The sequence below is a fragment of the Scatophagus argus genome, chromosome 14, assembly GCF_020382885.2.
Source record: "Scatophagus argus isolate fScaArg1 chromosome 14, fScaArg1.pri, whole genome shotgun sequence".
In the NCBI taxonomy this organism is placed as follows: domain Eukaryota; kingdom Metazoa; phylum Chordata; class Actinopteri; family Scatophagidae; genus Scatophagus; species Scatophagus argus.
In genome coordinates this window covers 13,332,114-13,359,870 of record NC_058506.1, presented here as the reverse complement: position 1 = coordinate 13,359,870, position 27,757 = coordinate 13,332,114, and the positions used below count along the sequence as shown (strand labels likewise).

At 40.0% G+C, this 27,757-nt stretch overlaps 1 protein-coding gene across 1 annotated transcript; it reads left to right on the top strand.

The window, feature by feature from the left end:
- The first annotated feature begins 58 nt into the window (after positions 1-58).
- b3glctb (beta 3-glucosyltransferase b) lies at positions 59-18,827 on the top strand. The gene is made up of 15 exons (XM_046411314.1): positions 59-228; positions 2,004-2,041; positions 2,145-2,184; positions 2,573-2,682; positions 7,882-7,958; positions 8,489-8,600; positions 8,758-8,894; positions 9,225-9,288; positions 10,086-10,205; positions 11,866-11,935; positions 13,401-13,514; positions 14,661-14,760; positions 15,145-15,264; positions 15,665-15,809; positions 17,689-18,827. The coding sequence occupies exons 1-15, from the start codon at positions 168-170 to the stop codon at positions 17,821-17,823; spliced, it is 1,443 nt and encodes a 480-aa protein (XP_046267270.1). The 5' UTR covers positions 59-167; the 3' UTR covers positions 17,824-18,827.
- The last annotated feature ends 8,930 nt before the right edge of the window (positions 18,828-27,757 follow it).

Sequence of the window (27,757 nt, the reverse complement as noted above, 5' to 3'; positions counted from 1 at the left end):
ATAGTCGTAATCTATTAATCTATTATTGTCCGCTAGAGGTCGCTAAAGCTCCGCACTAACAGCCCCTGTAGTCGAGTTCTGCCAGTACAGGAATGTAGCTGACCCATTGCTCCAGTTCGCCATGATAAGACGTTGAATTCAAACGAATACTAGCAGCCGCTGGAACCATGTCTCACGATAATGTGGTTAACGGATGCAAACTGGTCGCAGTGCTTCTTCTTTGGCTTGGTAAGTGGGGTCAATGCCCTACTAAAACCGCTATTGTGTTAGCTAAACCGCTAACACTAAGCAGCATACGCTGCTTCAGGCCAGCAGGAAAATTCCGGAAGTTGGGTGGATATGACCTTCAAAGTAAAGTTATTAATGGACTTTAAGAAGAGATAGAGTGCAATAAAGTTTGGAAAATATATTCTTAGGGTGTATTAAACGATGAATCAAATAGATAAGCTATTTGTTAGTGTCATCGCGACACTTGATTTGGTACAAAACATCGGATTACTTGAAATTGAAATTCAAAACAGGAAATGGTATTTTTTATTCTGAGGAATTTGACACGATGCAAACAAACGCGGGTGATCGTTGGGGGTGTGTAAACAAGAGGCAGGTTCTTCAAATACCTGATGGCAAAGACATTTTTAAGTGCACAAAGACTTACGCGAAAATCCGCATTGGAAGATGAATTCAGTTAAAACCTATGCAGACCTAGTTTGTATTGAAACAGAACTCAACCCAATTGGTCCACTTGTCACCTTTGTTTGTTTGAAATGTGTAGACTAATTGCAGCAAGATATCTGCGAACAACTGAACTCAATCAACATTTGCTTTGAAAAGATATACCTCAGTTTATTTTCTCCTGACACTGAAACATCATTCAGACTTTGAAAGGCCCGCACACCCACTCACTGTGACCGACCTCTGATCAGGTTTAGGATGGGCAGAGCTATGCTGGGAAGTACATGAGGTAAGTAAACTCCATCCCCGTCTAAGGCCCAACAGGAGACACAAAACCAACAGGCGAGGCAAATGTCAACAAAACACAGTTTATAGAGGCCCACACAGTCACGAGGAGATATTGGTGAGCAATAGCCATAACATTTTTTTGTTATTCATTTGTTTTTGTACTAGTATGACTGCTCTAATCATTTACCATTCATAAATAATCTCAGTGGGCGCTTCACTTCACCTTACCACAACAGTACTACAGTACATTGCTATGCTATTGCCATATGGTTAATGTTATTAATATTAATGCCGTACAGCAAATTGTGGTTTCCAGCCATATCATCAGCCTTTGCATAGATTTGCATGCTTACACACCGTTATACCTGTTGACATTCATAAGTAGGATGTGTAAATCATCACAAATACTTCACAGTGAGCAGGAGGAACTGCGGCTGTCTCGGTTTCAAAGGCAGTGTTGAGTTTTCCTGGATTCAAAGCTGGTGCAGTAAAGGCTCTGCTGCTGCTGCTGCTGCTGCTTCGTGTGTGATCTCGCACCATCATCACTTGTCATACAAGCACAGATGTGTCGAGGATGTTTAAAGTTGGCAAAGTGGACCGTGTTTGTTTGATGTATGATTTTTTTTTTTTTGCCATTAAAGCAAAACCAAAATAGATAAACAACCGCATTAAAGAAAGAGCAAATAATGTAGATGTGGATAAATAAATAAAACCCTGGCCTGACTCAGCTCTCCTCGTGTCCGGTTTCTACCCCATTGCCAATCACAGATGGGTATCTTTACATGCAGAACTTTCATATGCACACACACACACGCCTGCTAATGTACCTCTTGTTAATCACTTATTTCTATCCCTTTTTTTGTTGTCTTTCTTGCGGTGTCATGCCATACATCTTCCTGTTACACAAGATATAAACCACAGATGACTTTTAAAACTGAATTAGTTAACTTCTTCTGTAAATTAATGTTCCACTGATCACATGTCAACACATATAATCCATGCATTGTGATGATTCAGTGACTGCACCGTTGCTTCTTTTCAAGGTCCCCCTGCTGCAGACAAACTTGCAGGTTGTGCTCATGTAAGTGCTGTCACTCCCCCTCGATCTTTGCTCTGATTATGCTTCATCATGCGGCTCAGCAGCGCGTCAGACTTAACACAAATCCTTCTGACTCCCCCTGCAGGCAGCAGAGCCCCGGGAGGCCGCTGAACCCGGCTTTGTCGGTGAGTGAGGGATTTTACTGCAGATGGCCTCATATGCTGTGCCTGTAGTGATGTTTAGGAAAGCAAATCAGTTGTGTGGCGCATTTTCATGATGTTAGATTTGAGTCATGCCACCACCGTGGCCTTTGTGCGCACATGTAGTGTGAATGAAAAGCTCCAAGCAGATAACTTTAAACATAACTATAAATGAATCTGAAGCTACAGCCAGCAGCTGGCTGGTGTAACCTACATATAATAAAAGAGGTTGACACAAAAAACTATAGTTATTGCAAGTACAAAAAAGTAATTCTTTGTGGGTTTCGTACGTGTCTCTATGACCTCTTCCTGTCTCTTTCATTTTCCTAATTTATTATATTTTTCATACATTTTCTGTGTGTGTTTCTCTCAGAATTGGACGAAGTGGTGTTAGTGATCCAGAGTCAGAGGAACTCGTACCACGCCCGCCGAGGTCACCTGAGGAGGGAGGAGATTCTGCAGCAGGCCGCTGAACTGGGACAGGTGACATCTGGCAGGCAGTGGATGACTTAGTGGTTAGCGCTGTTGCTGAGGTAGTGTGCTGGGCTTAGATCTTGGCCCTGGTCTTTGTTGGATGTAGCAGTTTTATGCATCCACATACTTAACTTTAATGTACTGTGAAAATAAGAAGTATACAATAACCTTTCAAAATAATGTCAGTCACTTTGTCCTGATTTATGATTTATTTATACGTATTGCGCGGGGGTTGTGCTGGTAAAAACAGGATAATAAGGCTGCCAGAAGCTTCATTTTTCATTTGTGTCAGTGAGTTTTACTTGGAGTTGTGCATTGCTGTGGCACCAATAGGTGTCCTCCTTGTCATAGAGCTCCCCCACTTAGGCTGAGAGGAGACGAGCTCACAGGAGGTATTTAATAATATGTGTCTGCTGTGAAAATTAGTTTGTGATAGACCTCAGTGAAATGAGATGACTAGCATATGGACATGACAGCCTGCAGTAGATGCACAGAATAGTTAATTTTCCCTTGATGGGATCGTCTTCTTCCAAACCCATCTTCAATCCAGACATCCCTCCCTGATAGAAAAGAAAAGGCAGAAGGCATTCAGCAGGGGCTCTGTGGAATAATTTCTCCAGTGACATATCAAAAAATAATGTTTCGAACCTTTTCGACGGACAAAATTCTTTAAAATCTCTACTTTGCCTGACAAGAGAAAATTTAATTGTCTTTCATGTTTCAGATATGATTTGTATGGTCAGGGTAGGAAATATGCAGTTGTTGTTATCGTCACAGTGATTTTATAATGATAACGTTTGAACTTTGGTTTCTGCAGTTGAATTTACCGCAGTCTCTCGACCTTTAAGTGTGTGTCGTCTTCTTTCTAGTGAGGAGACCCCTGCAATCACACTTCAGCCTGTAAACAACAAACGTGATGTTAACTTTAATCGCACACTTTGTTTGTGAACACATCACAGAGTGATTCACCACGGACACAGTGGGAGCGGTGATTGAATTTGACATGTCTACGATTGTTCTGTTTTGAGGGCGTGTGGTGGTTTGATTCAATTTCCCCCCTGAGAGACAGACAGAAAAGGCGGTTAGTCGAGAGTGTCGAGAGACATCAGTTTAGTTGTAAAATATAAAAGGAGTGGGCTGCACATCAACAAACTCCTCTTTGTCATTCATGGCTTGTTAAAGGACTGTTTATGCATGGCAGCTGTGAAGAGCAATTATACTCAGGTGGAAAATGTCAGAGCACAAAAACAGAAATTACAGTATAATAGAAGAGAAGAAAGCAAAGATGGAAATAGAGGACGTATGCGTCCTGTCTCTGTGTAATTTACTCACATCCTGAAAGTCAAATGTGTAGGGTATGGAAATGGAATATAACATTCACAATTATGTTTTCATTAGTATATAAGCACCTGACAATAAGAATCGTTGTGTTCTCTTTACCTTGGAATGAGCCCTTTACATCCGTATCAAGCAGCGCGAGGAGCTACACGCTATCAGCATGACAAAGTTCATGACATGGAGCAATCAGAGTCCGTAATAAAAAGCTGAATTATTATGTTACCTGGGGTGCAAAATGTGAAAATTCTAGTGAGCTTATAACACAGAAACTCCAAATTAAACTTATTAACTAATTAACTAATTATATAAAAGTGACAGTGAATTTTTACAGAAATATTCATTTAAATGTGAATTTGGTTAATGTACAAACATTTCATAACCCAGAGGACATACTGACGTTTTCCACATAACCGCAGTGGTATAATATTTGCTCTTGCGTGCTGCAGTGTACCCATGTATGTATTATCTTGGATATAGTGAATGATGAATAGTGTTCATGTTTGGTTTTTGGGCTCTTTGCAGCCTGACAGTAAATCTGCAGACAGATTACAGATTAAAATACTACCACCTGTTTTCTTTTAATTTCTGTATTCCCATAGGAAGTTCGGATAAAACATTAGCAATAAATAAGTAATGTACAGTGATGTTTTAGTAAAGATGAAAACAGAATATGATTAAGTACCACATCACAGAAACTAAACATGTACAGCGCATAACATGTACAGAATTTTTAATTCTTTTGTGAAAGTATCCACAATAACAATTTTTTTCATTCTTATTAATGAATATGAATACATCTGTAAACACAGAGTGTTTAGTTAGTTGAGAAAGTCCTGACTTTGACGTCTCTTGGAATGCAGTCCTGGAAGAGAATTAGAGGTCTGACAAAGGAAGTTTAAGCACGAATGGAGTAAAGATCTCTGCAATATTCAGACAAGGTGTGATTAAACAAGAGGCACACGTATTTCTGCTGTCGCACTTGTTCGTGAAAGGACTCCCAGAACCAACTGTCTCTGAACTGAATGAAGGAAAATATGACATTGATTGAAAGTTTGAAAAATTTTGTCAAATAATGTGCAATCCTTATAAAATCAGACTTAAATGCTGTGTTAGTATGTGCCTCAGCTCCTGTAAAGTACCGATAACACAGCAGGTTTCATAAATAGCACATTTGGATGCGTGCGTGTGCACATTCGTCTCTGCATGTGTGCTGCCAGACTGTCATACTTGTGTGTGTGTGTGTGTGTGTGTGTGTGTTGGCAAAGTGAGGTGGGTTTATCACAGCTAGATAGACCTTGAATGTAGTAAGCAGTTTTTAATGAGGGCAGGTCGTGCGTCACGTGTGTTTTGTCTTGACTGACGTACAGGCAGGTGTTCATTTGAAGGCAGAGATTGCAGGCGACAGACACTCATAAACTCTGAACTGGCGGCAGCTTGTTGTATCTGCTATGTGTTTTAATGTATTGACCTGTTTTTTCATGTTTATTAGGCGACACTCATAGGTCACCTAGTAAACACACTGTAAATGGCAGCTACACAGATGTCACCAAAATATGAGCACAAATGTCTTGATTTTAGTCGTCCACTCGTGCAGATTTATCACATGGAGAGAGAGAGAGATTTTGTTACAGCCTTGTCCCATGGATCTTTATTTGTTATTGGCCCTAATCCATTTGTGCCCATATGTCATAGCAGCACTTAATAACAGATGGTAAAAAAAACCCTCCTTACACCCATTTTGGACCCGAGAGGAGGGGCATTTGCATAAAGACTTACAATGCATGGTTGTCTCTGTGAAAATAAAGTAATCTTCCTTATTGTGGCTGTGTGTCCATTCGAGTGTCCAAAAAAAAGTTGGGATGCTGTATAAAACGTACATAAAATGCAGCAGGAATGCAGAAATTTGTGAACAAACTGTGTGTGTTCCTGACCGTAATATACTAATATGCAATCACACGCTTCACAAAGTGCTGGACTTCCACAACTTTCTCAGCCTGTTGCACCAGCACTAAGTAGTTTGAAACATGAAAATCAATGAAGCAGACAAGGTAAAACATTAAATATGTAATCAGGTTTAGAAAATCATCACTTCCTCTTTTATTTATGTTTTGAAAGGTGTGCAAACATTTTTAGAATCAGGGTTGTTAAGACACAAAGTTTGGTGCTTTTCTTGGCTTGAACTAAGATAATGCAATGTTTTATTTTACAAATGATGTAATCAAGTATTGTCTTGGTCTTACAAAGATACACTATATGGACAAAAGTGTTGGGCCACCTGATCATTAAACCATCAGGGACTTTAATGACATCACTTTCTAAATACACAGACAGCTTTGCAGCTATAACAGCTTCTGCTCTTCTGTGAAGGCTTTCCACAAGATTTTTGGCTGTTCTGTGGGGATTTTTGCCCATTGATGCGGCAGATCATTTGTGAGGTCAGACACTGATGTTGTTGGACCAAAAGGCGCGCAATCTCTGTTCCAGTTCATCCCAAAGGTGTTGGATGGGGTTGCGGTCAGGGCTCTGTGAGGGCCAGTCAGGTTCGTCTACACCAAACTCATCCAACCATGTCTTTATTAAGTTTGCTTTGTGCACTGGGGCACAGTCATGCTGTGATAGAAAAGGGCCTTCCCCTTTAACCACAAAGTTGGAAGCATAGCATTGTCAAAAATACCTTGGTGTGCTGAAGCGTGAAGGGTTGGCCGAGCCCCACCCTTGAAAAACAGCCCCATAAAGAGGTTTGTCTGGATACTTTTGTCTAAGAAGTGTATATGCAACAGGTGAAACGTTCAGGAAATTTATTCCAGGATAATTTTCACCAGAGTGAGATGTGGTTTTTTGGCAGAAGCTCCTCTCCCTCTCAGTTAAAGGACGGTGTGTTCTTCATTCTCAAATAAAATGCTTGAAGAGATTAATGTATGCTGTGATGAGCTGTGATACTGACATAATGCTGCTCTCTCCAGCACCTCATTCAGAGCTCTGCATCCTGAAATAGCTTCCTCGTTGTCATAAGTCATAAAGTCAAAGGCTATCAGCTTTGCTTTTGGGAGTTAAACATTGATGTCACAGTGCGAGGGACTTGATCTCTGCCTAGACAAGAAATAAGCAGATGCTGTCATTTCAAACCTATTTTTGGCTGTACTTCTATTAATGCTTATAACTGTATCTATGTCAGTGCTCCGAATGGCTGCATGGGGGGAGATTTGTGAGTCCTGCATGCGTCACTTAGTGAGAACGGAGACAGCAGCTTCTGAATCAACTCCTTCCTCTTGTTTCTGGCCTAATTTTTAGCCTGTGATTGTGAAAGCTTTAATTCAGTCTGTTTAAAGCTCCAAAGAGCACACACATCACCGTGCGCAGATGTTGCTTCTCAACACGTTGCTTAACAAGGCCTCATCACCCGCTCCTCTCATGGCATCAGTCCAGCATGTATCAGAAAACTCCAACATGTGTAGTCCTTGTGTCAATTCACTTGCTTCCATTGGATGTCCTCCGGGGAGATGAACGTCCTTGCACAGTGCCATCTAGTGGTGTAAAAATAGCACCACGATTCAACAGGACCTTTGGTTGTCTTAAAGTGCAGCTAGAATATAGGAAAGTGTTTAATTTTCATTGTTTAATGTAACTAACAGATTATGTCTACTATACACTGACCAACACCTCTAAACATTGAAGCTGAATTTAATGACTGCATAAACAGACATTAAGATCAAATCAGTGTGGCTTGCTTAATTTTACTGCTAAATCCCATCCTCCAGGAGCACACACACACACACAAAGTTCTTTCTCTTTATTTTTCATGGGACTACAGGATGTTGGAGAACTCATTTAGGGACATTTTGTGAAACTCAGTTGTTTTGCTTCATGCAGGGAGATCCAGTTGTTCTTCTTCTCCACGAGCTGTCAGAGTATGAAGGGGATTGGAGTATCCTCCCTGCGCTTCCTCAGTAAGTGTTAAAAACTCATAACACTAAAGTTAAAGTTAAATCAGTCAGTCAGTATGGTTTGATTCAATTTGGTTTTGAAGGTTAAACGTACGACATTCGCTGCCACTGACTATCGCACCGGAGCGCCGGCATCTCAGACCAAAACAAATGCAATCCTAAAGTGGCATCTGAACGCACACACGGCTCTCAAAACTCTGATCAAACTGTAAAATCTGGCAGAGCTGCTTCTCACTTAAAATGTTCTCTGGTGCGCATTGTAGTGCACTGATTGTCATATCAGGAAGATTCCTACCAGACTGCCATGTTGATAAAAAGGGTGAATGGAGGACAGAGAGGCACTCACATGAACTAACATGCACATCTGAGGCCAACACGACTACCAAAACAAATACCAGCAGACAAACACACACAGAGGCAGTGTTCAGGATTATTCCGCCATATCTTTACGTACCAAATAGTTGTCATGTATTTAACCTTTAATGATGCCCATGGGGGAAATTAAGTTAATGTGTTCTTGTGGCTCTTTCCAGTCTCTCTGCCACTTATGGCCATTCAGCTTCCTGGTTTTTCTTCATCGAGGAGGAAACCAGCGTCACACTTCCTGTCCTACGGCAGGTCCTCCACAGATATCCAGCCCAGGAGGTGAGATTCACACACCGACATGCAAACCTCTTCCCAACCACCATGACTAATCCAGCCCGATTTACTGGTATGAATGTCCCGGTGGTGATTTATTTGAAGCACACATAAAACAAGCGATGCCTCTCTGTGACTCCCTGGCCCTTTTCGCAACTCGCAGGAATGGTTTTTGGGGAAGCGTCTCCATGACAACGAGGCATCCATCATCCACCACTATGCCTTCTCTGAAGAACCCAGTTCATTTGGTTACCCTGACCCTGCAGCCGGCTGGGCTCTCAGCACCCCGCTGCTCCACAGGTGTGTGTGTGTGTGTGTGTTTGAGTGAGTGTGTGAGTGAAACTCCGGTATTCTCTTAATCGATTGATCCTCGATTCAGAGGATCTCTGCCACTGCATTTACCAAGTCTTTCAAATCTTGAACTTTTACTGTTTTCCAGGGCCTCAAAATAATCCAGGAGGCTCTAATCAATTGAAAATGCACATTTTGAAGTATTTGGTATAAACACAAAGGCATATTGCTGAATAGAACCAGGACTTCCTTAATTTAGATTCACAAAGGTATAGTTTCATGGACAGTGAGCTCCAACTTCTATTCTGCTGTTTCTCTTCTTTCAACATCTTGTGTCAGACTCGCTGGTCGGATCCAGCACGAGCATCTGAAGTCCGATTTCACCATTGACTTGAAGCACGAGGTACTTTGAAACATTTTCCAGGATTTTAATGATTCTGTGTGTCATCTCCTGCCTGTCTCTGTGATACGTTATCAGCCTCGGTACAGCTGCTGTGAGAAGAGTCATCAGTGTCAGATTTCAGGCTGCCTGCTGAGCCGAAACGCTCAGACATATAACGATGATAGACAGGAATCCTCCATCAGCTGACTAACCTTTTGTTGAAAAGCTCTCAGACTCAACTCCTGCAGCTTTCTTTTGATAGATCTGCTATTATCATATCAATGCAATCACCTTGTCTGAATAGGTATTAATAATAATAATTATAAGTATGTGTGCCTGTGGAGAGATTGATTTCCGTGAGATTATTTAGAAAAGGTTGAAATAACGTGAAGAAACAAAAGCCTGTTTTGTCTTTGTAATGTTTTTAGATTAGAGTATATTTAAGGTCAAGTTAAGTTGTGTTTTATTTTACTTTTTTGGTTATAGACCCAGCAAATACATTAATTTATAATACTTTAGACCGGGCGCTGATGTAATTGAGATGCACAGCGTGAATCTTAAACTTTGAGATGTGTGTCCCCTTTGAAATTCTTCTGTGACTTATGGGTCTTTTGACATTTTGTGTGTATGAGAGAGTGTTATTAAGATGTCCAGAGCTGGCAGGAAATGAAAAATACTGACTGTTTGAGGACCCAGAATGAGCTGCGGTACCTATCTGATGTTAAATTTAAACTGATGAATGTTCTGATCACATCAATAACTATTTTAGCTCATGAAACCCCGTGAGGCCCACATTCACGTCTGTCTGTTTTATCTAGATTGCGTTGTATATTTGGGAGGAAGGAAACGGCCCAAAGCTGACAGTAGTTCCAGAGTTTTGTACAGCGACGACGAGAGACGACTGTGCTACAACATTTACAACCTACCTGCCCAACTGTGTACGTACAAGTCTTATTTACTGAGGTTTAGTTCTTGTGCATGTGGGCACTGACGAACATGCAGTTCAGTGCCGGGGGCAGTTCAGTTTATGCAATCACTGCAGACAGACAATAAAATGTTACAACCCCAAAGGAACATTAAACATATCTGTGGGTAAACACTGACACAGACACACAACTTTGTCCTGACACGGTTACTGAATATGTATAACTCATGGAGGTATGACTTGTGTTTTATGTAGGTAATTATATTATTAAAGGCAAAAATGAAGGACATCTCTAATGGTTTCTTTTATAATCCATCACTTAAATCACATCAATAACTCAGTGAGTAAAACTATCAGGACATTAGGCGTGCTACCTCTCCCAAGGTCTTTTGTAGTAGACTGCAGATAGGAGAATTAGTAGGCTGAGTCAGTCTGAAGGCATGAACCAGGTAGACAGTTAACCAGACTAAGTGGGATGAAGGATCACTGCCACATTTATTTGTTGAGTTAGAACAAAGCAAATGCAAATGAGCACTGAAAGGCCTTTCAGAATAAATAACAAAAGTGTTAAAGAAAAAAGTCAGACAGCAAAAAAAACAAAAACTGGTGTAATAGTTTCACTTCTTTTGCAAGAACAGAAACTGTATTTCCTTAAATAGACTTGTTTCTTCTGTCTGCATGTGAGTTTTCTGCCATCACTGAATCACAGCACAGCCCAGAAGCGCTGACACATTCTGGCCTTTGTTTCCAGTCGTTGTCTGGGAGCTTCTGTAAGGCTTCATGGTTCTCGTTATAATAAAAAAAGAAACCTCTCACTGTTCGAACAGTAATTAATCTTGACATGTGTTTAAGACTTTGCCAAACAGTCACTGGATTTGATGAGAAAGAAGGTGTGGGAACCCTGATTATCTCAATTATGATGTGAAGCAAGTACACCTGGTGCTAAAGAAAAAAATCTGTTTTTAAAAGACATTGTGTCTGGTTAGGGAGTCAAATGATTTTAGAGCTAGTAATCCTGTGTATAAGAATCTGGTAATAATCTGAAATAGGACAGTAAATATAACTAGTAGAATTACAGGAAAGGCCATTAGATCAGTTCCCCCTTTGTGTTCTCTACGGTGTTTATCTTTTTTTTTTTTTTTTTTTTTATGGCTTGTTTGTCGATGTCTTTTTTAATGTAGTGTAGTAAAGCAGTTAACATACTAACAGACTAAATAACTAACCCTTTAAAGAACAAACGTCTGAACTTTGTCCTCTACAGTACATTTGGTGCTTATATATGGTGGTTGTTTCCATATAAAACCTTTCAATTCCAATTTATGTGATGAATTAAGTAAGAAGTAAGAACAACGAGTGTAAATATTCACCAGAATATAAAAATGCACATTGCTGTAAACTTGGTTTTTGGCTAAAATAATTCCAGCGACACATGAAATGGGACTTCAGCGCTAAAGAGATGTAAGTGTTCCACAGTTCTACATGGACAGGATTTGTTGTTCCCACATGATAATACTGTTAGAACCCAGTGTCCTGCATTTTGCCATCCTGACACACGTTTCAATCCGTTACATCTTGCACATGTTGCCCGTCACCCGGGGCACATTTAACCATGTTATGAGCATCGCTTTTTGAATGAAGAGGGATATTGTTTCTCTTCTTCTTTTTTTTTCTAGGGAGATCCAGTGCCCAAGAAAGACATATTTGTTGCTGTGAAAACTTGCCACAAATTCCACTCGGAGCGTGGTGCGTGTGTGTTATTCATCATCCGTTACAAAAAAAAAAGTTCTGTTCTGCGGTAATGGAAGATACACGATATAGACAAAGTATTGGGATGAGGCTGTTGTTCAGGGTTTGGGTGAGTCCTCTTACTTTCACTAAGGGGAAATCTTAAATTTTCAACATACCGAGACATTTTGGACAATGCTATGCTTCAAACTTTGTGGCAACAGTTTGGGGAAGGCTCGTTTCTATCACAGGTATTATCATTTCCATCAGCATTGGTGTTATCAGCAGTAACTGAACAAATGTTAGATTATTAGATTGTTAACAGATGCATGAGGTCATAACTGATTGTAACAGTGAATACATTCAGGTACAGGTTAATCCAGTGGTACCCAACTTTTGTCCTCTGATATGTAGTGTAGAGAGTAGAAATATAACATAGTATAAAAAAGGAAATTATCAAGCAGAGTACAAGTTCAGCATTAATATTCAAAACTGTTGTGCACTGCATTATTGTAGTTTATTTATCAAGCATAATATTACAAAGTTTTGTCCATAGTGAACGTGTGAAGAGAGATAGTGACTCAAAAAGCTTATCAGCTTTTTTACAAGCCACACTGTCCCAGAATATTTACAGTATAAAGTCTTAGAAACAAAAGTGAAATTGACTATTGATTAGGTGTAATTTTATATGTTGACGTGGTCTTGTGATCTCTTTCGGTTTCTGTTTATCACAAAAAAGAGATTAAATGGAAATCACAGGACATTTAGCTGCAGAAGACTTTTTACAGTGACTGCTTTTTTGTTTACTGCCTTTTGCTTAACAGTCTGCTGGTCATTTGGTCCCAGTTAACCTGTAAGGTGAAAACTACCCCGTTTGAATGCACAACCTCATCCAGCCTGATTGCTGAAATTGCAACAGTTTGTGTAATTATCCAAAACACTGACGTCTGTTTTTGGGGTCAAAATGAGCCAGTGGTAATGCACTGAGTATTTAACAGCAATTAACAAAATAAAAAATAGAAAGGGAACGGTGTGCGATTAGCTTTGCTGTTATTTTAAATTCAGGTTAACTTCGGAAGTGCAGACTGAGCCGTCACTGTACGCTGTGTAATCTCTTAATCAGTGGATTTGATTGGGAATAGATTAATGTAGGATTGGCCCCACTTGGGCCTTGGATCAAAATTCATTATGTGTGATTATATCTGTGAGCTAGTATTTTGTAGTTTTTATGTAGATGAGGTTCTTAATCACATCAGCATGCTTTGAGCGTAGTTATCCGGTTTCTTGTTCAAAGCCAGCCTAATTGTTTTTTTCCCCCCAGTCAGAGTTAGTAGATGTCTTCCATTACTCGATTACACGGTCTTTTGGAGTTTTAAGGGTTTGCAGTAGTGATTTGGAGTTTTAATTATTAAGATCTGTACTTGTGGTTCAGAGAGAATCTTTTCCTCCCGTCCCCACTGATTTCTCCTCTCTCTCCTCACAGTACCAGTGGTGAAAGCAACGTGGCAGAAAGACGCTGGGTTTTTAGAGTTTTACAGCGATGCCACTGATGAATCCATACCCACAATCAGTCTGGGAGTGCCTAATACTGAGAGAGGTGAGCTGCGCTGATTGCTGCAGGATAGATCTAGGATATATTGAAATGGAGAAATCACTGAACTGGTGTGGAAGCACTTGGGGATCCTTGAGGTGCTGGAGGAGGTGTTAAAGGAAGTTTATAGCCACTGCTGCCCTGACCAGAACAGGAAGCTTAATAATGTATGAATGGATGGTGAAAGACACACTTCCAGTAGATGATGTGCAGACTGATTGTTAGCTTCGCTCGAGGCTCCAAGGATGCTAATTTAGATCTCGTACAAAATGAAATATCTCCTGAGGTTACCACTTTTGGTTTCTCAACATCTATGCATGGATTGCTGTGAAACATGCTACAAATATTCAAGCTCCATAGAGGATAAATTCTCATGACTTTGGTGAGTCACAGACTTTTCATTTAGTACCATCATCAGCTTGAAGTTTCAATTTGTCCAATATTTTGCTTAAATACATGAAAATATTAATGAAATTCCTATCAGTAATACACGACGACACCTCCATCTCTTTCACCCATCCATTCTTACATTCACAGGCTGAAGGAAAGTGCTACTCTGCCAGTCATGTCCTGTGTCCTGCACCTTTTTTCCTTGTTCTTTTTGTATTTCCCCCACACTCTTTAATGCTTTCCAAGCTTTGCTTTTGTTCATTTTCTTCCCTCTCGCACTACTCTGATATTCACTACCCTTTTTTTTCTTTTGTTAAAGCACCACACTAATCTCATTACAAGGAGAATAAAAGCAAAGGGAACGGTCCTGTTCTTTCTTATTTTCCTGGTGTCCCTTCTGAATATGTTGGCTTTGACATCTAATTTTTCTACCACATACTTTTTTTTTTCATTTATTGAGAATGTTTTAGTGAGTGTTCCTAGTTACCTTGTCTTGATGTTAACATATTCTTTGTTCTTTCTAAATTGTCTTTCACTGCTGTATGTTTGTGCTCTTGATTATTTAGTAAGTAAGTAAGTAAGTGTTGGACTGATTGGTATTTTAAATGCATTATCATTGGAAAAAAAAAAAAACATGCTAACATGCTCACAATGACAACAACATGATGAAGTGTAGCAGGTCTAGTGTTAACTATGTTCACCATCCCAGCTCCTGCTTCACATTTCAGCCCTTTTTATCTACGGTCTCTTGTCTCCCTGCAGGACATTGTGGCAAGACATTTGCCATCTTGAGACGGTTCCTCAGCAAGGCTGTGCCAAAGACTGATTGGCTGCTCGTTGTTGATGATGATACACTCATCAGGTACCTGGGGGGGTAATTTTAATAATTCAAATTAAAATCTATTTACACATGCCCACGCAGCTGTTTTTACTGTTTGGCTAATTCTTCACAGGTTATTGAACCAGTTACGAGGGATTATGAAAGTGTAACAAACTGACAGTTGAAACACACTGACAGAATTTTAAGAGTGTCCTAAGAAAAGCTCTGTCGGGCAAAATAAGTGAAAACACTTCTGGGAATGGACAGTAGTTGTCTTTTGAGACCCTGAAAATCCTGTGAATCCTGTCCCTTTTTGGATATTTGATATAACTAGGACCTTGTTTTGTGCATCCTCATACACTCTTTACGGTCTGTAGTCCGTGTTCATGCCTGTCTATTGGTCTGTTGATGGTTGTACGTCTGTAGTTTGCCCAGGTTGCGGCGACTGCTGCGTTGCTATGACCCTAAGGAGGCAGTGAGCCTGGGGGAGAGATACGGCTACAGCTTGGTTCTGAAAGGATACAGCTACACCACGGGAGGAGGAGGGTGAGGCTGAAGGATGAAGAGAATATGGTTGTGCTCTTGGTGTTAAGTTGCGTGCAGACGGAAGTTAGTAAGTCGTTGCGAACTGCTGTGTTCACCAGCCATCTTTGTCTGTATGCAGTCTTAAGAGCTTTTTAGTTGCAAACAGCAGCCTTCTGCAGCTGAAAATGACTGATGCACAAAGCAAGTTCTATCCTTTGTGTGACGAAGTGAAGAAGAGAATATATGGCATTGGGAGCATGATTAAAAGCAAGATGAAACACATTTTCCATTTTCCACCTGGGTCTAACAGCCAAACACAGCCCAGTAAATCTTGTACCATACATATTTTCAGGCGATTCATCTCTTAATCTGAATCTAAATTCTTAATTAAGATCTGTTTTCTGTTATTCTCTGTGAGCAGGATGGTGCTCAGTAGGGTGGCGGTGTCCAGGCTAGTTTCCAGCGGTTGTAGCTGCTACAGTGATGACGCTCCTGATGACATGGTGCTGGGCAGGTGCTTCACTTCTCTGGGCGTTCCCATAACACACAGTCCACTGTTCCACCAGGTAGGAAACAGCACCCTCACACAATTACATGTCCTTAATATGATTGTGAGGACCTCGTTTAACTACATTTGCTTGTTGACCTTTGAATGTTGAAATATACTCCAAAATATACTCCATAAGCACATGGCTGGATGACTTGTATGTTTAGTTTACAGGTCCCATATTATTGCTATAATTTCCTATAAACAACAAAATCAACACGATCCTGGACTATTTACCTAATAAGGAAAGTGAAGCGCTTTTTTGTGTTTTTTTTTCACAAAGCACTTTCTTTTGAGTGTATATATTAGCTTTAATGCAGGCTAAAGTATTAAGTATAACGGCAACGATTGGTTGATTCATCAGTTAGTTGATTGGCAGGCAATAAATTCGCAACAATTTTAATTTTTCATGCCAAAACATTTTATTTCTCCAATAACTTTAATTTATTTTAGCAATTGTGTTGTTTGGACTATTGGTTGGACAAGACAAGCATTTTTAAGATGCCACGTTGGGCAGAATTTTTACAAACAATCAATTGATAAATGGAGACTTGCTTTTACTCATAAGTAACACAGGACTCTTATTTGTATCCGAGTATTTGTGTGGCATTACTACTCAAGGATCTGAGTCATTTTAACCACCACTTCAAAGGAAAAATCCAACTTTAGAAACAGTCAGTGTGTGTTTTGATTGTATTTTATGGTTTCTATTTTCCCAAACCAAAAAATATACAGTACTGTGCAAAAGGTTTAGGCAAGTGTGAAAAAATGCTGTAAAAACTATAAATAATAATTATTTATTTTTATCAGTTTGCAAAATGCAAAGTGGGTGACCAAAAGAAAAATTTAAATCAAATCAGTATTTGGTGTTATTAACCTTTGCCTTCAAACCAGCATCAATTTTTATAGGTACAAAGTCAGGTACAAAGATTTTGTAGGATTATAGTCGGGTGTATGATCAACGAGTTATACCAAACAGGTGCTCATGAATCAATTTCACATGTAGGTTGAAACACAGTCATTAACTGAAACAGAAACAGCTGTGCAGGAGGCTTAAAACTGGTTGAGGAACAGCCAAACTCTGCTACCAAGGTGAGGTTGTGGAAGACAGTTTCATGTCACAGGTCAAACACCTTGGAAAGACTGAGCAACAAGACACAAGTTAGTTATACTGCATCAGCAAGGTCTCTCCCACACAAAGATTTCAAAGCAGACTGGGGTTTCAGGATGTGCTGTGCAGATACTTATCCATCATGCAAACATCAGGGAGGTGTATGATTGGCACCAAATTTATACTGCAGCAGGACAACAACCCCAAACATACACCTGATCTTGACATCATTGAGTCTGTCTGGGATAACATGAAGAGACAGCAGGATCTGAGGAAGCTTATATCCACAGAAGAGCTGTGGTTAGTTCTCCAAGATGTTTGGAACAACCTACCAGCCGAATTGATAGGGGTAGTTGCATCAAATATCGATTTGATTTTAAATTTCTCTTCTGTTCTTTCACTGCATTTTGTTAATTGATGAAAATAAACTGTTTACACTTCCATTTCTGAAAACATTCTTAGTTTACAGCATTTTTTCACACCTGTGTAAAACTTATGCACAGTACTGTATATTTTTGACATTTTGTACTCACACTTTGATAATAGAATGAGAAGAAAGGCTTTCCAAAAGCATCTCTCGTCTAGCTCACACAGAGGCGTGCCAACAGAAACCACAAGTTTGTCTTCCATATATCTAAGTGGTAGCACAGAGGGAGACTGCCTTGTGGGTTACACTGGCTTTAGCAGCAGAATATTGAATGAACTGCCCTGGAGCAATAGTTAAATTGTTTGCAGCAGTGGGAGCCCCCAGAATGCATTGCATGCATTAAACACTTTGATGTTTCAGGCCCGACCGGATGATTACTCTGAGACACTGACCTCCTTGCAACAGGCCATCTCCTTCCATAAGCACTGGAACATAGATCCTGTGGCTGTCTACCAGCGCTGGCTCCAGGACACATGCCCACGAGATGAACTGTAGACACACACTGAACACTGAACACAGATTTGTATCAGCAGAGCTAAAGAAGAGCAAACGTGCAGCCACCATCGCAGGAATAGAAATACCTTAAAAGTGGCACAGTGACTTGGCAAACATGCAATGAAATATTCTTACAAGCCTTAATGCCTGCTTTGATAAATATTTTTGATATCAACATGAAATCAAATGAATGTGAAATGCAAAAGTGGTCACAGTCTGCAGCTCTACAAAGCCTTTTTAGTTGAATTTAGCTCATTTATTGTTTAATAGCCTGCACTCTGATTATATGAATGAGTCTGAGAAAAAAGCTCCGTTAAAAAGCAAAGAAAGCGTGCTCAGTTTATTTCTTTGTCTCCATAGATACAGTATGAGAATGGCTGTATGTCTTGTTTTAAGTTTTTCTGCCCCCTAGTGGCCAATTCATCAGTTACTGTAATGCAGCTGTTTTAGAATCATGTTAGCTACTGATACCCTGACAAAGCAATAAAACAAAAAGCTAGTTGATCTGCAAGGCTAACATGCTCACAGTGACAATGCTAACACACTCATGTTTAGCGTCTACATTTAGTATATTAACGTGCTAACATTTGGTTGCTGCGAATCCCAATAATATTATAGCCTGGCAATCCAGTCAAATATATTTTAGGTATTTTGGTCTGGACCAAAGTAGTGGACCAATCAACTGACCATGCTGCTAGCATTGCCAAAAATTACTCTTCAAATTTCTCGAGAAGCATGAGGACTTTCAGTCTGTTGGCCATTCGCGGCAAAGCATCTGAAGGTGCTCACTGATTAAACTCAAAGTGACACTGGTTATTAGTTGTGTTGTGAGAGTGGATGTCTGGATGTCACTGCTGTCACTTTACTGGCAAACTAAATTTGAATAAAAGCATGAACAAAGATGTTTAATATATTTAAGTGGCTTACATTTGTTCATTATTTGTTGGAATGCTAATCTATTTCTCATTTCTCATTTGGATCTATTTCTCATAAGCATTACGGGGGAAAAACGTGAATCAACACCCAGTGTTCATTTTATTTATTTAGTTGCAGACAAAAATAGCCTACAGAAGCAATTAAAATAAGATACTGCAAAACAGGCACCAATAGGAGAACAAAACAGGAAGGGAGAGTCACTTACCATAGAATATAAAACAGTCTTGTTTCAGTCAGACATCAGATTTCTCAGATTTAAGATTCATTTTAAATGACAAGCAGATGATGTATTTTTTAGTATTTTGCCTCAATTCACCTTCAGACAAATACACAATACATTTAGAGGCAGACAGGCAATCTCTTGCTATTTCTATTGCGTTAAATGGGTTAAATTTTTGAATATTCTGTCAGTACTTCTGAAATAAAAAAGAAGTTTAACAGAGTTTTATCTTTGATCTGTGAACATCAAAACTGTGTGTAGTCTATGTGGGTTATTCAGTGTGGATGAGTGTCAGAATAATCACAACCACAGCTGGCAAGGCCGCATTAAAATGCCGTTCTGCAGCTGTTTTTGTGAATACATAAATATTTGTGTGTGCTTGCTGAAAACCTGTTATTTCCTTAAATTACACTTTTTTAATCATTTGAAAATAAAATTTTGAACAAAACTTCATGTATGTCAGTCGTTTTTTTTTTGCCTCATTACAGACTGTAAAGGAGATGAGAATCATTACTGTTATAGGACACAAACACAGTCTGTCTTTATCCGTTTTGCTCTTTTTATCTAGAGAATAATTACGCAGACACAGAGTTTACTGCACTTCAACCAACCATTGCCAAATGTACAATCCAGAGTTGCAGTGAACAAAACTCTGCTGATATTTATGGCAAAGATTAAAAAGGTGGATTTGATCTCAAGAGACCATCATAATTGAAAGTTAAATTAAAGTTGAAGTGCCAAACATTTTGATTCATCGTCAGCACACTTTGGTCAACTTTAACGATGAAAAGTTGTGGAAAGAAGGCTGATTGGCCACTGATTGATAACCACGCAGGGGGAGACTCTGCCTTTTCTTTTCTCTGCCTCAGCCTGTGTGCTTCTTTCATTTTTTCCAGACTTGCCACTCTCATTGTGGCCACAGTCCCGTAAGTTGTGAAGTGCCTCAGTATCATGTCACTGTGACATCAGTTACCTTAGCAACAGGGTAATTGACTGCCCATAGTGACAGTTTCTCTTTGAAGGCTTTGTTTGATGCCAGGATGAAGAGATATTGTGAAAAATTTCAATTCAGCATGCTTTCTTGCACGAAGTGTAAATACATCATCACCACATTATTCATAACACCAGAGAATAATTGCTTGAATTGTTACCAGTATTTGGCATGCTTTTTCTCTTAAAATGTGCTTCTGTGTGCGCGTGATAAAATGCTTCAAATAATACTTAAGACAGGATTGATGCTTTTTGCTCAACAGTTGACTCCTGAACTCTCAGTAGTCGCCAGTACATTCTTTTTTCATATCAGGATGCAGCTGCAGGGATGTCCCTCAGGACCTGATCAAACCATCGCACTGGTCTGTCAAGTGTGAATGTACCGTTACAAACTTCACAAAAATGGATCACTCTGTTCCTCCCACACTTTTATTCACAGACCCACACACATACACACATACACACACACACATGCTGCCATCATTAATACAGTGAGATTTATTTCTCTCTCTCTGACTCTCACAAGATGCTTTAAATTGTCTGTTGGAGCCTGCAACAGCATTGCTCAAGTCTGTATCTCTCCCTCCAGTTCTTCCCTGTTTCTTTCGATTTCTATCAATCAGCCTGATTCAGTTAAACACGCAGACGGTTCTTATTAGTCTGCCGCAAACATCTCCTAAATCACAGAGGATTTAGTCACGGTCGCATGTTTTTCATGCTGTTGGACATCATGTTGCTGAGGTCCTCCTGTCACTCCTGGTATTTTTAGCTTTCAGCACATTTCACATTAAATCTTGTTATAAATAAAAGGAAAATGGACGCAGTTAATCAAAGTTGCATCCAGGAGCAGTGCCAAAACTGAACTCATCGCAGAGGCCAGGGTGGTGAATCTTGTAGCTATAACTGGTAATAAACATCAGGGCTTAGTGGTAAAGGATGTGTAGAGTATATTTGCTCTCGACCATACTGTTGATTGTATGGTCGAGAGCAGTGACATATCCTCACCTTAATGATGCCCAGCTGTCTAATCAGGCAACTTTTGAAACCCTTATCAAAACTTAACTGCTAGAACTGCTGACTCCATTTTAATGGTCTGTATTACTATGTTTGATGCCCTGACTCACAACAAGAGAAGATGTGGCCTTCAGCCTGACAGCAACTTCATCAGGTCCTTCTCAGGAATGAGCTAACCTCCAAAGTCTGCAGATTCAGAGGCTTAACAGCTCAACACAGCAGCCTTGTCTGGCAGCGATGGACGCTGGTGCTGTTTTGTTTTGTTTTCCTGGTTTGCTTTAATTTTTGCAGTGGAAGTGAAACACTTTGCTTGACACCTGAAAGCTGTTTGTTCTCTACAGTATCACTACTGCCAGATGTTCTAAATTTGTGGTAATTTCTGAAACAGACAGACAGATGACGACTGCAGCTTCTCATTTCCAGGCCCTGGTTAGCCAAATGTGCTCAAGTTTGCAGCTAACTTTAGAGCAGATAAATATGTTTAATCTGTCCCTTACATTTTTTGCTCTTCAGCTTTCATTTTGAAGATGCACTTTCAAAGCACTGTGCCTTGATTGTATAATTTATACTCCCATAGCCTTGGAAATTGGTTGTTATTATCTTTGCTGCACATGTTTTATGTTCATGTTTTGCCAATGGTGATCACTTTCAAAGCTGTAAAACGCAGCTTTTGCCTGCCTCCCTTTTGTCTGCCTTTGAGTCTGTTAGATGTAGTGGAGCATCGTGCATTTTGTTTGATGGTGAAACCATCAAACAAAATGCAAAAGTGTTTGTTAATTTGTTTGTTAATCACCCAGGTGTAGCTAAGAGGGACCAAGCTTTATAGTCCAGCGTAGCGTTCGGAAACATGGACTGACCTCTCCACTTGAAAAGCGCTTGTACGTGCTCTGAAGTTGAAGTTCTGATTTTTAGTAAACTGCTGAATATAGCAGTCATTCACACGCTACACTCGACACGCTTTGTCTGGTTTTGTCTCCAGAACGTATGGGGTTTTTGTCTTCAGTAGCGTAGTAAAAGTTCCACTCCTTTCTTATTCTCGAGAGGATAATACTGCCAAAAGTGACACTTATTTAGAGTGTACTTTCTTCAGTGCGACCAAGGACCATCAGAATAACTGATCTGGAAATATACGTGACGAGGTCTTAATCCATACAAAGGATTCATCAGGTGCTAAAGCTTCTCCACAGAGGAATGAGAACACATTTGTAACACTTGAACAAGAATGTGAAAGAAGCTTTGTTTTAAATTGTGTTTTGTCTTTTTGTTTTGTTTTTTTATTGTTTTGTTTTGTTTTTTTACAGCACTGAAAGCTTGAATGTATATCAGGGGAATAGATTTAGATAGAATAGATATTAGCCCACCGCGTGAGTGGTGCCAGTAGACCGCTTCCTTCCTCTCTCATTATCCATGACTGCAAAGCACAGCTGCCGACTGGCTATTTATTATTTATCATATTTTTTATTTACAAACAAAGTGGTTACCTTAGCGGCACCATCCGAGAAGGCAGTACTTTCAGAGCATCTTGACTCCCCACTTGATTGTCTCTGATTGAGTGTTATGCTCAAAGTTTCATCTCTCAGCGGACCACATTGTTTTATTGTCTTGAAAATGTATTTGTTCCTCTCACTCTGGGAGTGATGATTAAAGGCAAAGTAAAAGTGCTTCATGGTGCCAACCTTACCAGCAAATTAATGATTAACCTTGTTGGTTATGTGTTTATTCTGTTAGGTACAAAATGGTGGAAGCTTAAGCTTAATACTGCAGGTGTGATACTGGGTTCACCACAGCCATGGCTTGTTTGGACCCAGTTAGTGTTATTTTCTATTTTCTATGTTGAAGTTGTTGGGGTGTTTTTTTTTTACCCAAAATAAATTTGCTTATTTCATCCTGGTGTTAGTTATAACAAGCTCAAGTTCAAACCTAAAACTGTTCCTAATTTAATCTTGGTTGTGCAAAATCAGCGTCTGCTTCCCTGCTTAAGTGTCATTCTTCTCTAACTTACAAACATGGAGACACCTTTGGTCTTGTAGGCTGTATAGCTCATTAGCTGCTCAGCTGCAAAATGGTAAACGGACTGCTCTTATACAGTACAACCCTCTAATAGTCTGACTGACCACTCAGAGAGCTTGACAGCGTGAGCCAGCTTTCACACAGTCACATGCACATTGGTCCATTGGTGGCAGAGGATATCATGCATCTGCTCTTCAGGAACTATTACCATTCTCACAAACACTCACACACCAATGGAAGAACCATTGGGAGCAATTTTGGGGCTCGTTGTCTTGCCCAAGACGACATGCAATCTGACTGAACCACCAGCCTTCCAAATGGTCCGCTCTGCCTCCTCAGCCACAGTTGCCCAGCGTGTTTAACAGCGTGTTAAGCTACTTGCAGATGTCACTTTGGTCCAGTTAGATTCTAATATGGTAATTTCTCTTCAACACCACTAAAAATACACTGTCTCCCCATGGATTGTGCAGTCAGCCAAAGCCCAAGTTTGTTTACTCATGCCTCATTTCGGCTAACTCGAGTCTGTGCTCTGATGTAGAATTTCAGAAAATCTCCTGCAGTCTTCTGTCTTGCTGCCTTCAGCCTTTTCCGAAACAAAAACACCATCCCTGAGATATCTTCCACTGGAAAACCAAAATCAACAAAACAACATATTGTAGCCTCTGAGGCTTCTCATATATCCTTCCTTTCATCAATAAAAAACACTGTCAATAAATTCTGAATAAACTAATAAGCTTAGAATACGTTTGGAACACTTACACTTTTGACTGAGTAAATGTGATTTCAACTGGGCTTCAAACACATTCACTGTTTGGCCATAAAAATCTGACTTGTCTGTATGAGTCACTGCCCTTCAGCTCTATTCTAATATTGGGTATGTGTAAATGTTACAACCTCAAATGACCGTGAGACTGAATGTCACTATTTTAACCACACTCTTTCATTTTGAATCCAGTGTGCCGCAGTACAGAACTAAAGCCAAAACAAATTCATCGCTGACGGCCTTCTGTGTATTGATTGTTGTACTTCTCTTACAAACCACATAAAAACCCACACCTGAATGTTCATTTCAGAGAGCCCGTCAAAAGGAAATGTCAGGCAAAAATAACTGAAGCAGAAAAGGTACATCATTACAAAACTGTGGTAATGTGCTTAACCATTCAGACCGATATCATACAAGATCGCAATGGTAACAAAAGGTTGACTTTGCCTTTTAAAAACCAGTGACCTGCATTCATCAGTTCACTGGTCATTCGATGAACAGGTGGTCCTGTTGTGTATTCACTGAAGGTGAATTTCCAGAGAAAGTTAAACTTTTTGGAAATTTTGCACAATTTCACTTTCAATCACTCACACACTTCAATCACTTCAATCACTTTTCAATCATCCCTTTAAATGGTGAACTTATATGGGGGGCTAAATGCACATCAAAAATGGAAATACTGTGTTTATAGTATATTTTGGTTAAAAGTAGAGTACTATATTGCATATTCTATGTCACAAACAGCCAATTTGCCAGCATCCCATTAAATAGGAATTCAGTAAAGTTACGACCCTCTGGATGGACAATGTATTCTCTCATCACATGCGCTGCCCACAATACTGCCAACGTCACTGCACTGCCTGAGCCAAAGGAACACATTTTTCAGGAAAGTTTTTTACATGAAATTTCAGCAGATAGTAACCTAAAGTTGTGAACACCTTATGCTAGTTTTTTGCTAACTAGCTGGTCTTATATGGAATGTAACTGAGCATACTAACTGAGGAGTTTTACTGAAACAGTTTCCACTCTTTGTTGTTGATTCCATCAACTCATTTTATCAATTGCCAACTCTAAATTGTTTTATCAGAAGGCTGGTTGTCATTTTACTTTTTCCCATTAATTCCCATAACATCCTGTTCATTGCCATGGAAAGTTACCTCCTGGAATATTCCTAGAATTGGGCTGTGCTGCCCTACACAGCAGCATAACGCCGCAGTATCACTATTCCATCTGCTCTCTTGACCAGCCTGCATGAAAAGAAGGTGCTTTCTCCTTCCTTCCTTTCTTAGCACTTCCTGTTTTTGTTGGAACAAAGCTGAGTTCAAAGAGGACTCCTGTAGCATTCAGGTGTTGCTCTGAGACAAAAGGGACAGCAGCATGTTAATGTTATACAGATGGAATTATCCAAGAGACTTAGAGACAAAGAAGTAAGATAACAAAGTGGGTGAGCAGACAGGATGGTGAACACAAGCCTGAAAATTAAACACACAGCAGATATCTGGCTGCTTGATCTTATAAAAGCAGTTACGAGCTGAAAAAGACACAGCCAGCTCAGGATGGGGAGATACAGGTTGTTATCACAGCTTTTTCATTTTAATTCATTCTACACAGGTGTTTTCTGTGCTACAGATGTTCTTAATACTTCTCTTGTTCTCCCCAACTGCAGCAGATGTTAGAAAATATTTTTAAGCATTAGTTCTAAAAAGGTTAGACCAAGAAAAAATCATTTAATTTAACTTAAGAAAAAATGCTTCAGTGGAAATAAACCTACACGTTTGCTCAGGCAGACATCTGAAGAACACAGCTATGATCACCTATGAAATGTTTTGGTTCAATGTGAAGCACAACCTTTACAACAAGTGAGTTTAAGCTGTCACATTACTAGGGTTGGCTACTGTTCACTTTTGAACCCATACCAGTTCTGGTACCTGGAATTTGGTACCCAACAGTACCTTTTGGTCTCTCTCTCTCTCTCTCTTTCTCTGTAACAACAAAAATTTAATTTCAGTTGTAAAAGGCATTTTTGACATCAGACACTGATGCTGGAAGAAAAGGCCCGGCACGCAATCTCAATTCCAGTACATCCCAAAGGTGTTGGATGGGGTTGAGGTCAGGGCTCTGTGAGAGCCAGTCAAGTTCTTCCACACTAAACTCATCCAACCATGTCTTTATGGACCTTTGCTTTGTGCACTGGGGCACAGTCATTCTGGAATAGAAAAGGACCTTCCCCAAACTGTTGACACAAAGTTGGAAGCTTAGCATTATCCAAAATGTCTTGGTATGCTGAAGCATTAAGATTTCTCCTCGCTGGAAATAAGGGACGAAGCAACCCCTGAAAAACAGCCTCATGAAGAGGTGTGTCTGGATGCTTTTGTCTATATAATGTACTTTCTCATTGATTGATTTACTGTGGATCAGTGCTCAGTAGCGCTGATGTAATTTGGTCAGTACCCTTAAAGGTATCCAGTTCAGTACTCAAACCTACACATTATTTGTGATGTGGCTCGACTACGCTCTGCTGTTCTGCCCATTTTCCACTCTGCTGGGAAAATGTTGAAAACACTTGCGCTACTGCCCACATTTCAGAAGCAATTTCATCTGCCAGCAGTTCCTTTCAGAAGCCTTTGCGGGGGTAAAATCAATAAAATCGCATTGCACACTCATGGCATCTCTGTTCATCAGCTGTTCATTCAAAAGATTAATTATCTTCTGACAGGGTTGCCTGCTGCACTTTATCAAGTTAACTAGTTATTTTATTTTGTGTTTTTGTCCTTGAGAAAGTGGCTGCAGATACTGCTGGATATTTTCTTGCTGCGTTCTATGACTAATCTGTCTGGCCACTGTCAATCCCCTAACTGCTGCTGAGTCCTGCTCTGAGGCTGCTTTCATCTCTCTCCCTGTAGAGTATTTGAATTGCTAATTGTGCTTGTAGTAGCCGAGAATATTTGTCTTTTGTTTGTGGTTTGGCTCCTTCATTCTATGCTTTCATGCCAGAAATTTACAAAGTGGTGAAAAATGAGCATTCATGTGTGAATATTGATATTTTCATTGAACTTGAACTGGCATTTGGCCTTGTTGTCACTGTTCTAATAAGTCCTTTTGACTTATTAGAATGCAGATGTCAAGCAGGGGGGGGTTATACATGTAGCTTGACAGTGGCACAGCCTCTGCACATCATTATTTCTCTGCAGTTCACATAGAAACAGCAGAATACTTTACTATCATCTGCTCAGTTTGTGGACAAATCCAGCAGTTTAAAATTCTGTAGGAACCTGAGCAAGCATCCTCACTTTATCTGTTGCAGCTAAGAGAGATCTACTGCAGTAATTGGCTCATGTGACAACTTTCTTTGATATTCTTTATGTCTAAAGAGTCTTGAAGAATCTGCTGAGCAACTGCTCTGTTGTTGATGCTGCTGATACACAAAGCCAGACTCACTGCCATGTGTAAGCCTTTAGATTAAGATTAAAGATTAAAGATTAAAGTGACATATTTTGTCATTGGAGGGAACTCACTCCAACGAAATTTGTTCTCTGCATTTAACCCACCCAAGTGACGTGCACACACACACAGCAAACCCGGGGCAGTGGGTGACCGCATGCAGCACCCGGGGAGCAGTGGGGGTTAGGTACCTTGCTCAAGGGTACCTCAGTCATGGACACCGGGACGGGGAATCGAACCAGCGATCCACCGGTTAAGGGTCCGACACCCTAACCGCTGATCCACGACTGCCCCTTACTGCCCCTTTAGCTTACATGTCCTGTACAACTCTTGATATTCTTCTGCTATAATACTAACATTTCATAAAAAAGACTCTTTCAAGATGCTCCCATATGCGAGACCTGAACATCTCCTTCCAAAAGTATAGAGTATTAAAATGCTGCTAACACCCTCCAGTCCATTTTCCTCAAAATTTTGGAACCTGGCTGCAGCAAATTCAGTCACAAGAACATTTGGAAGCTCAGCCACTGAAAACCTGCCTCCCAGCAGCGTTCCAGTTC

Coding starts and splice junctions, on each gene's coding strand:
- b3glctb (XM_046411314.1), top strand. CDS start 168: ATGTCTCACGATAATGTGGTTAACGGATGCAAACTGGTCGCAGTGCTT. Junction 15,265..15,664: donor TACACCACGGGAGGAGGAGG/GTGAGGCTGAAG, acceptor CTCTGTGAGCAG/GATGGTGCTCAGTAGGGTGG. Junction 15,810..17,688: donor ACAGTCCACTGTTCCACCAG/GTAGGAAACAGC, acceptor TTGATGTTTCAG/GCCCGACCGGATGATTACTC.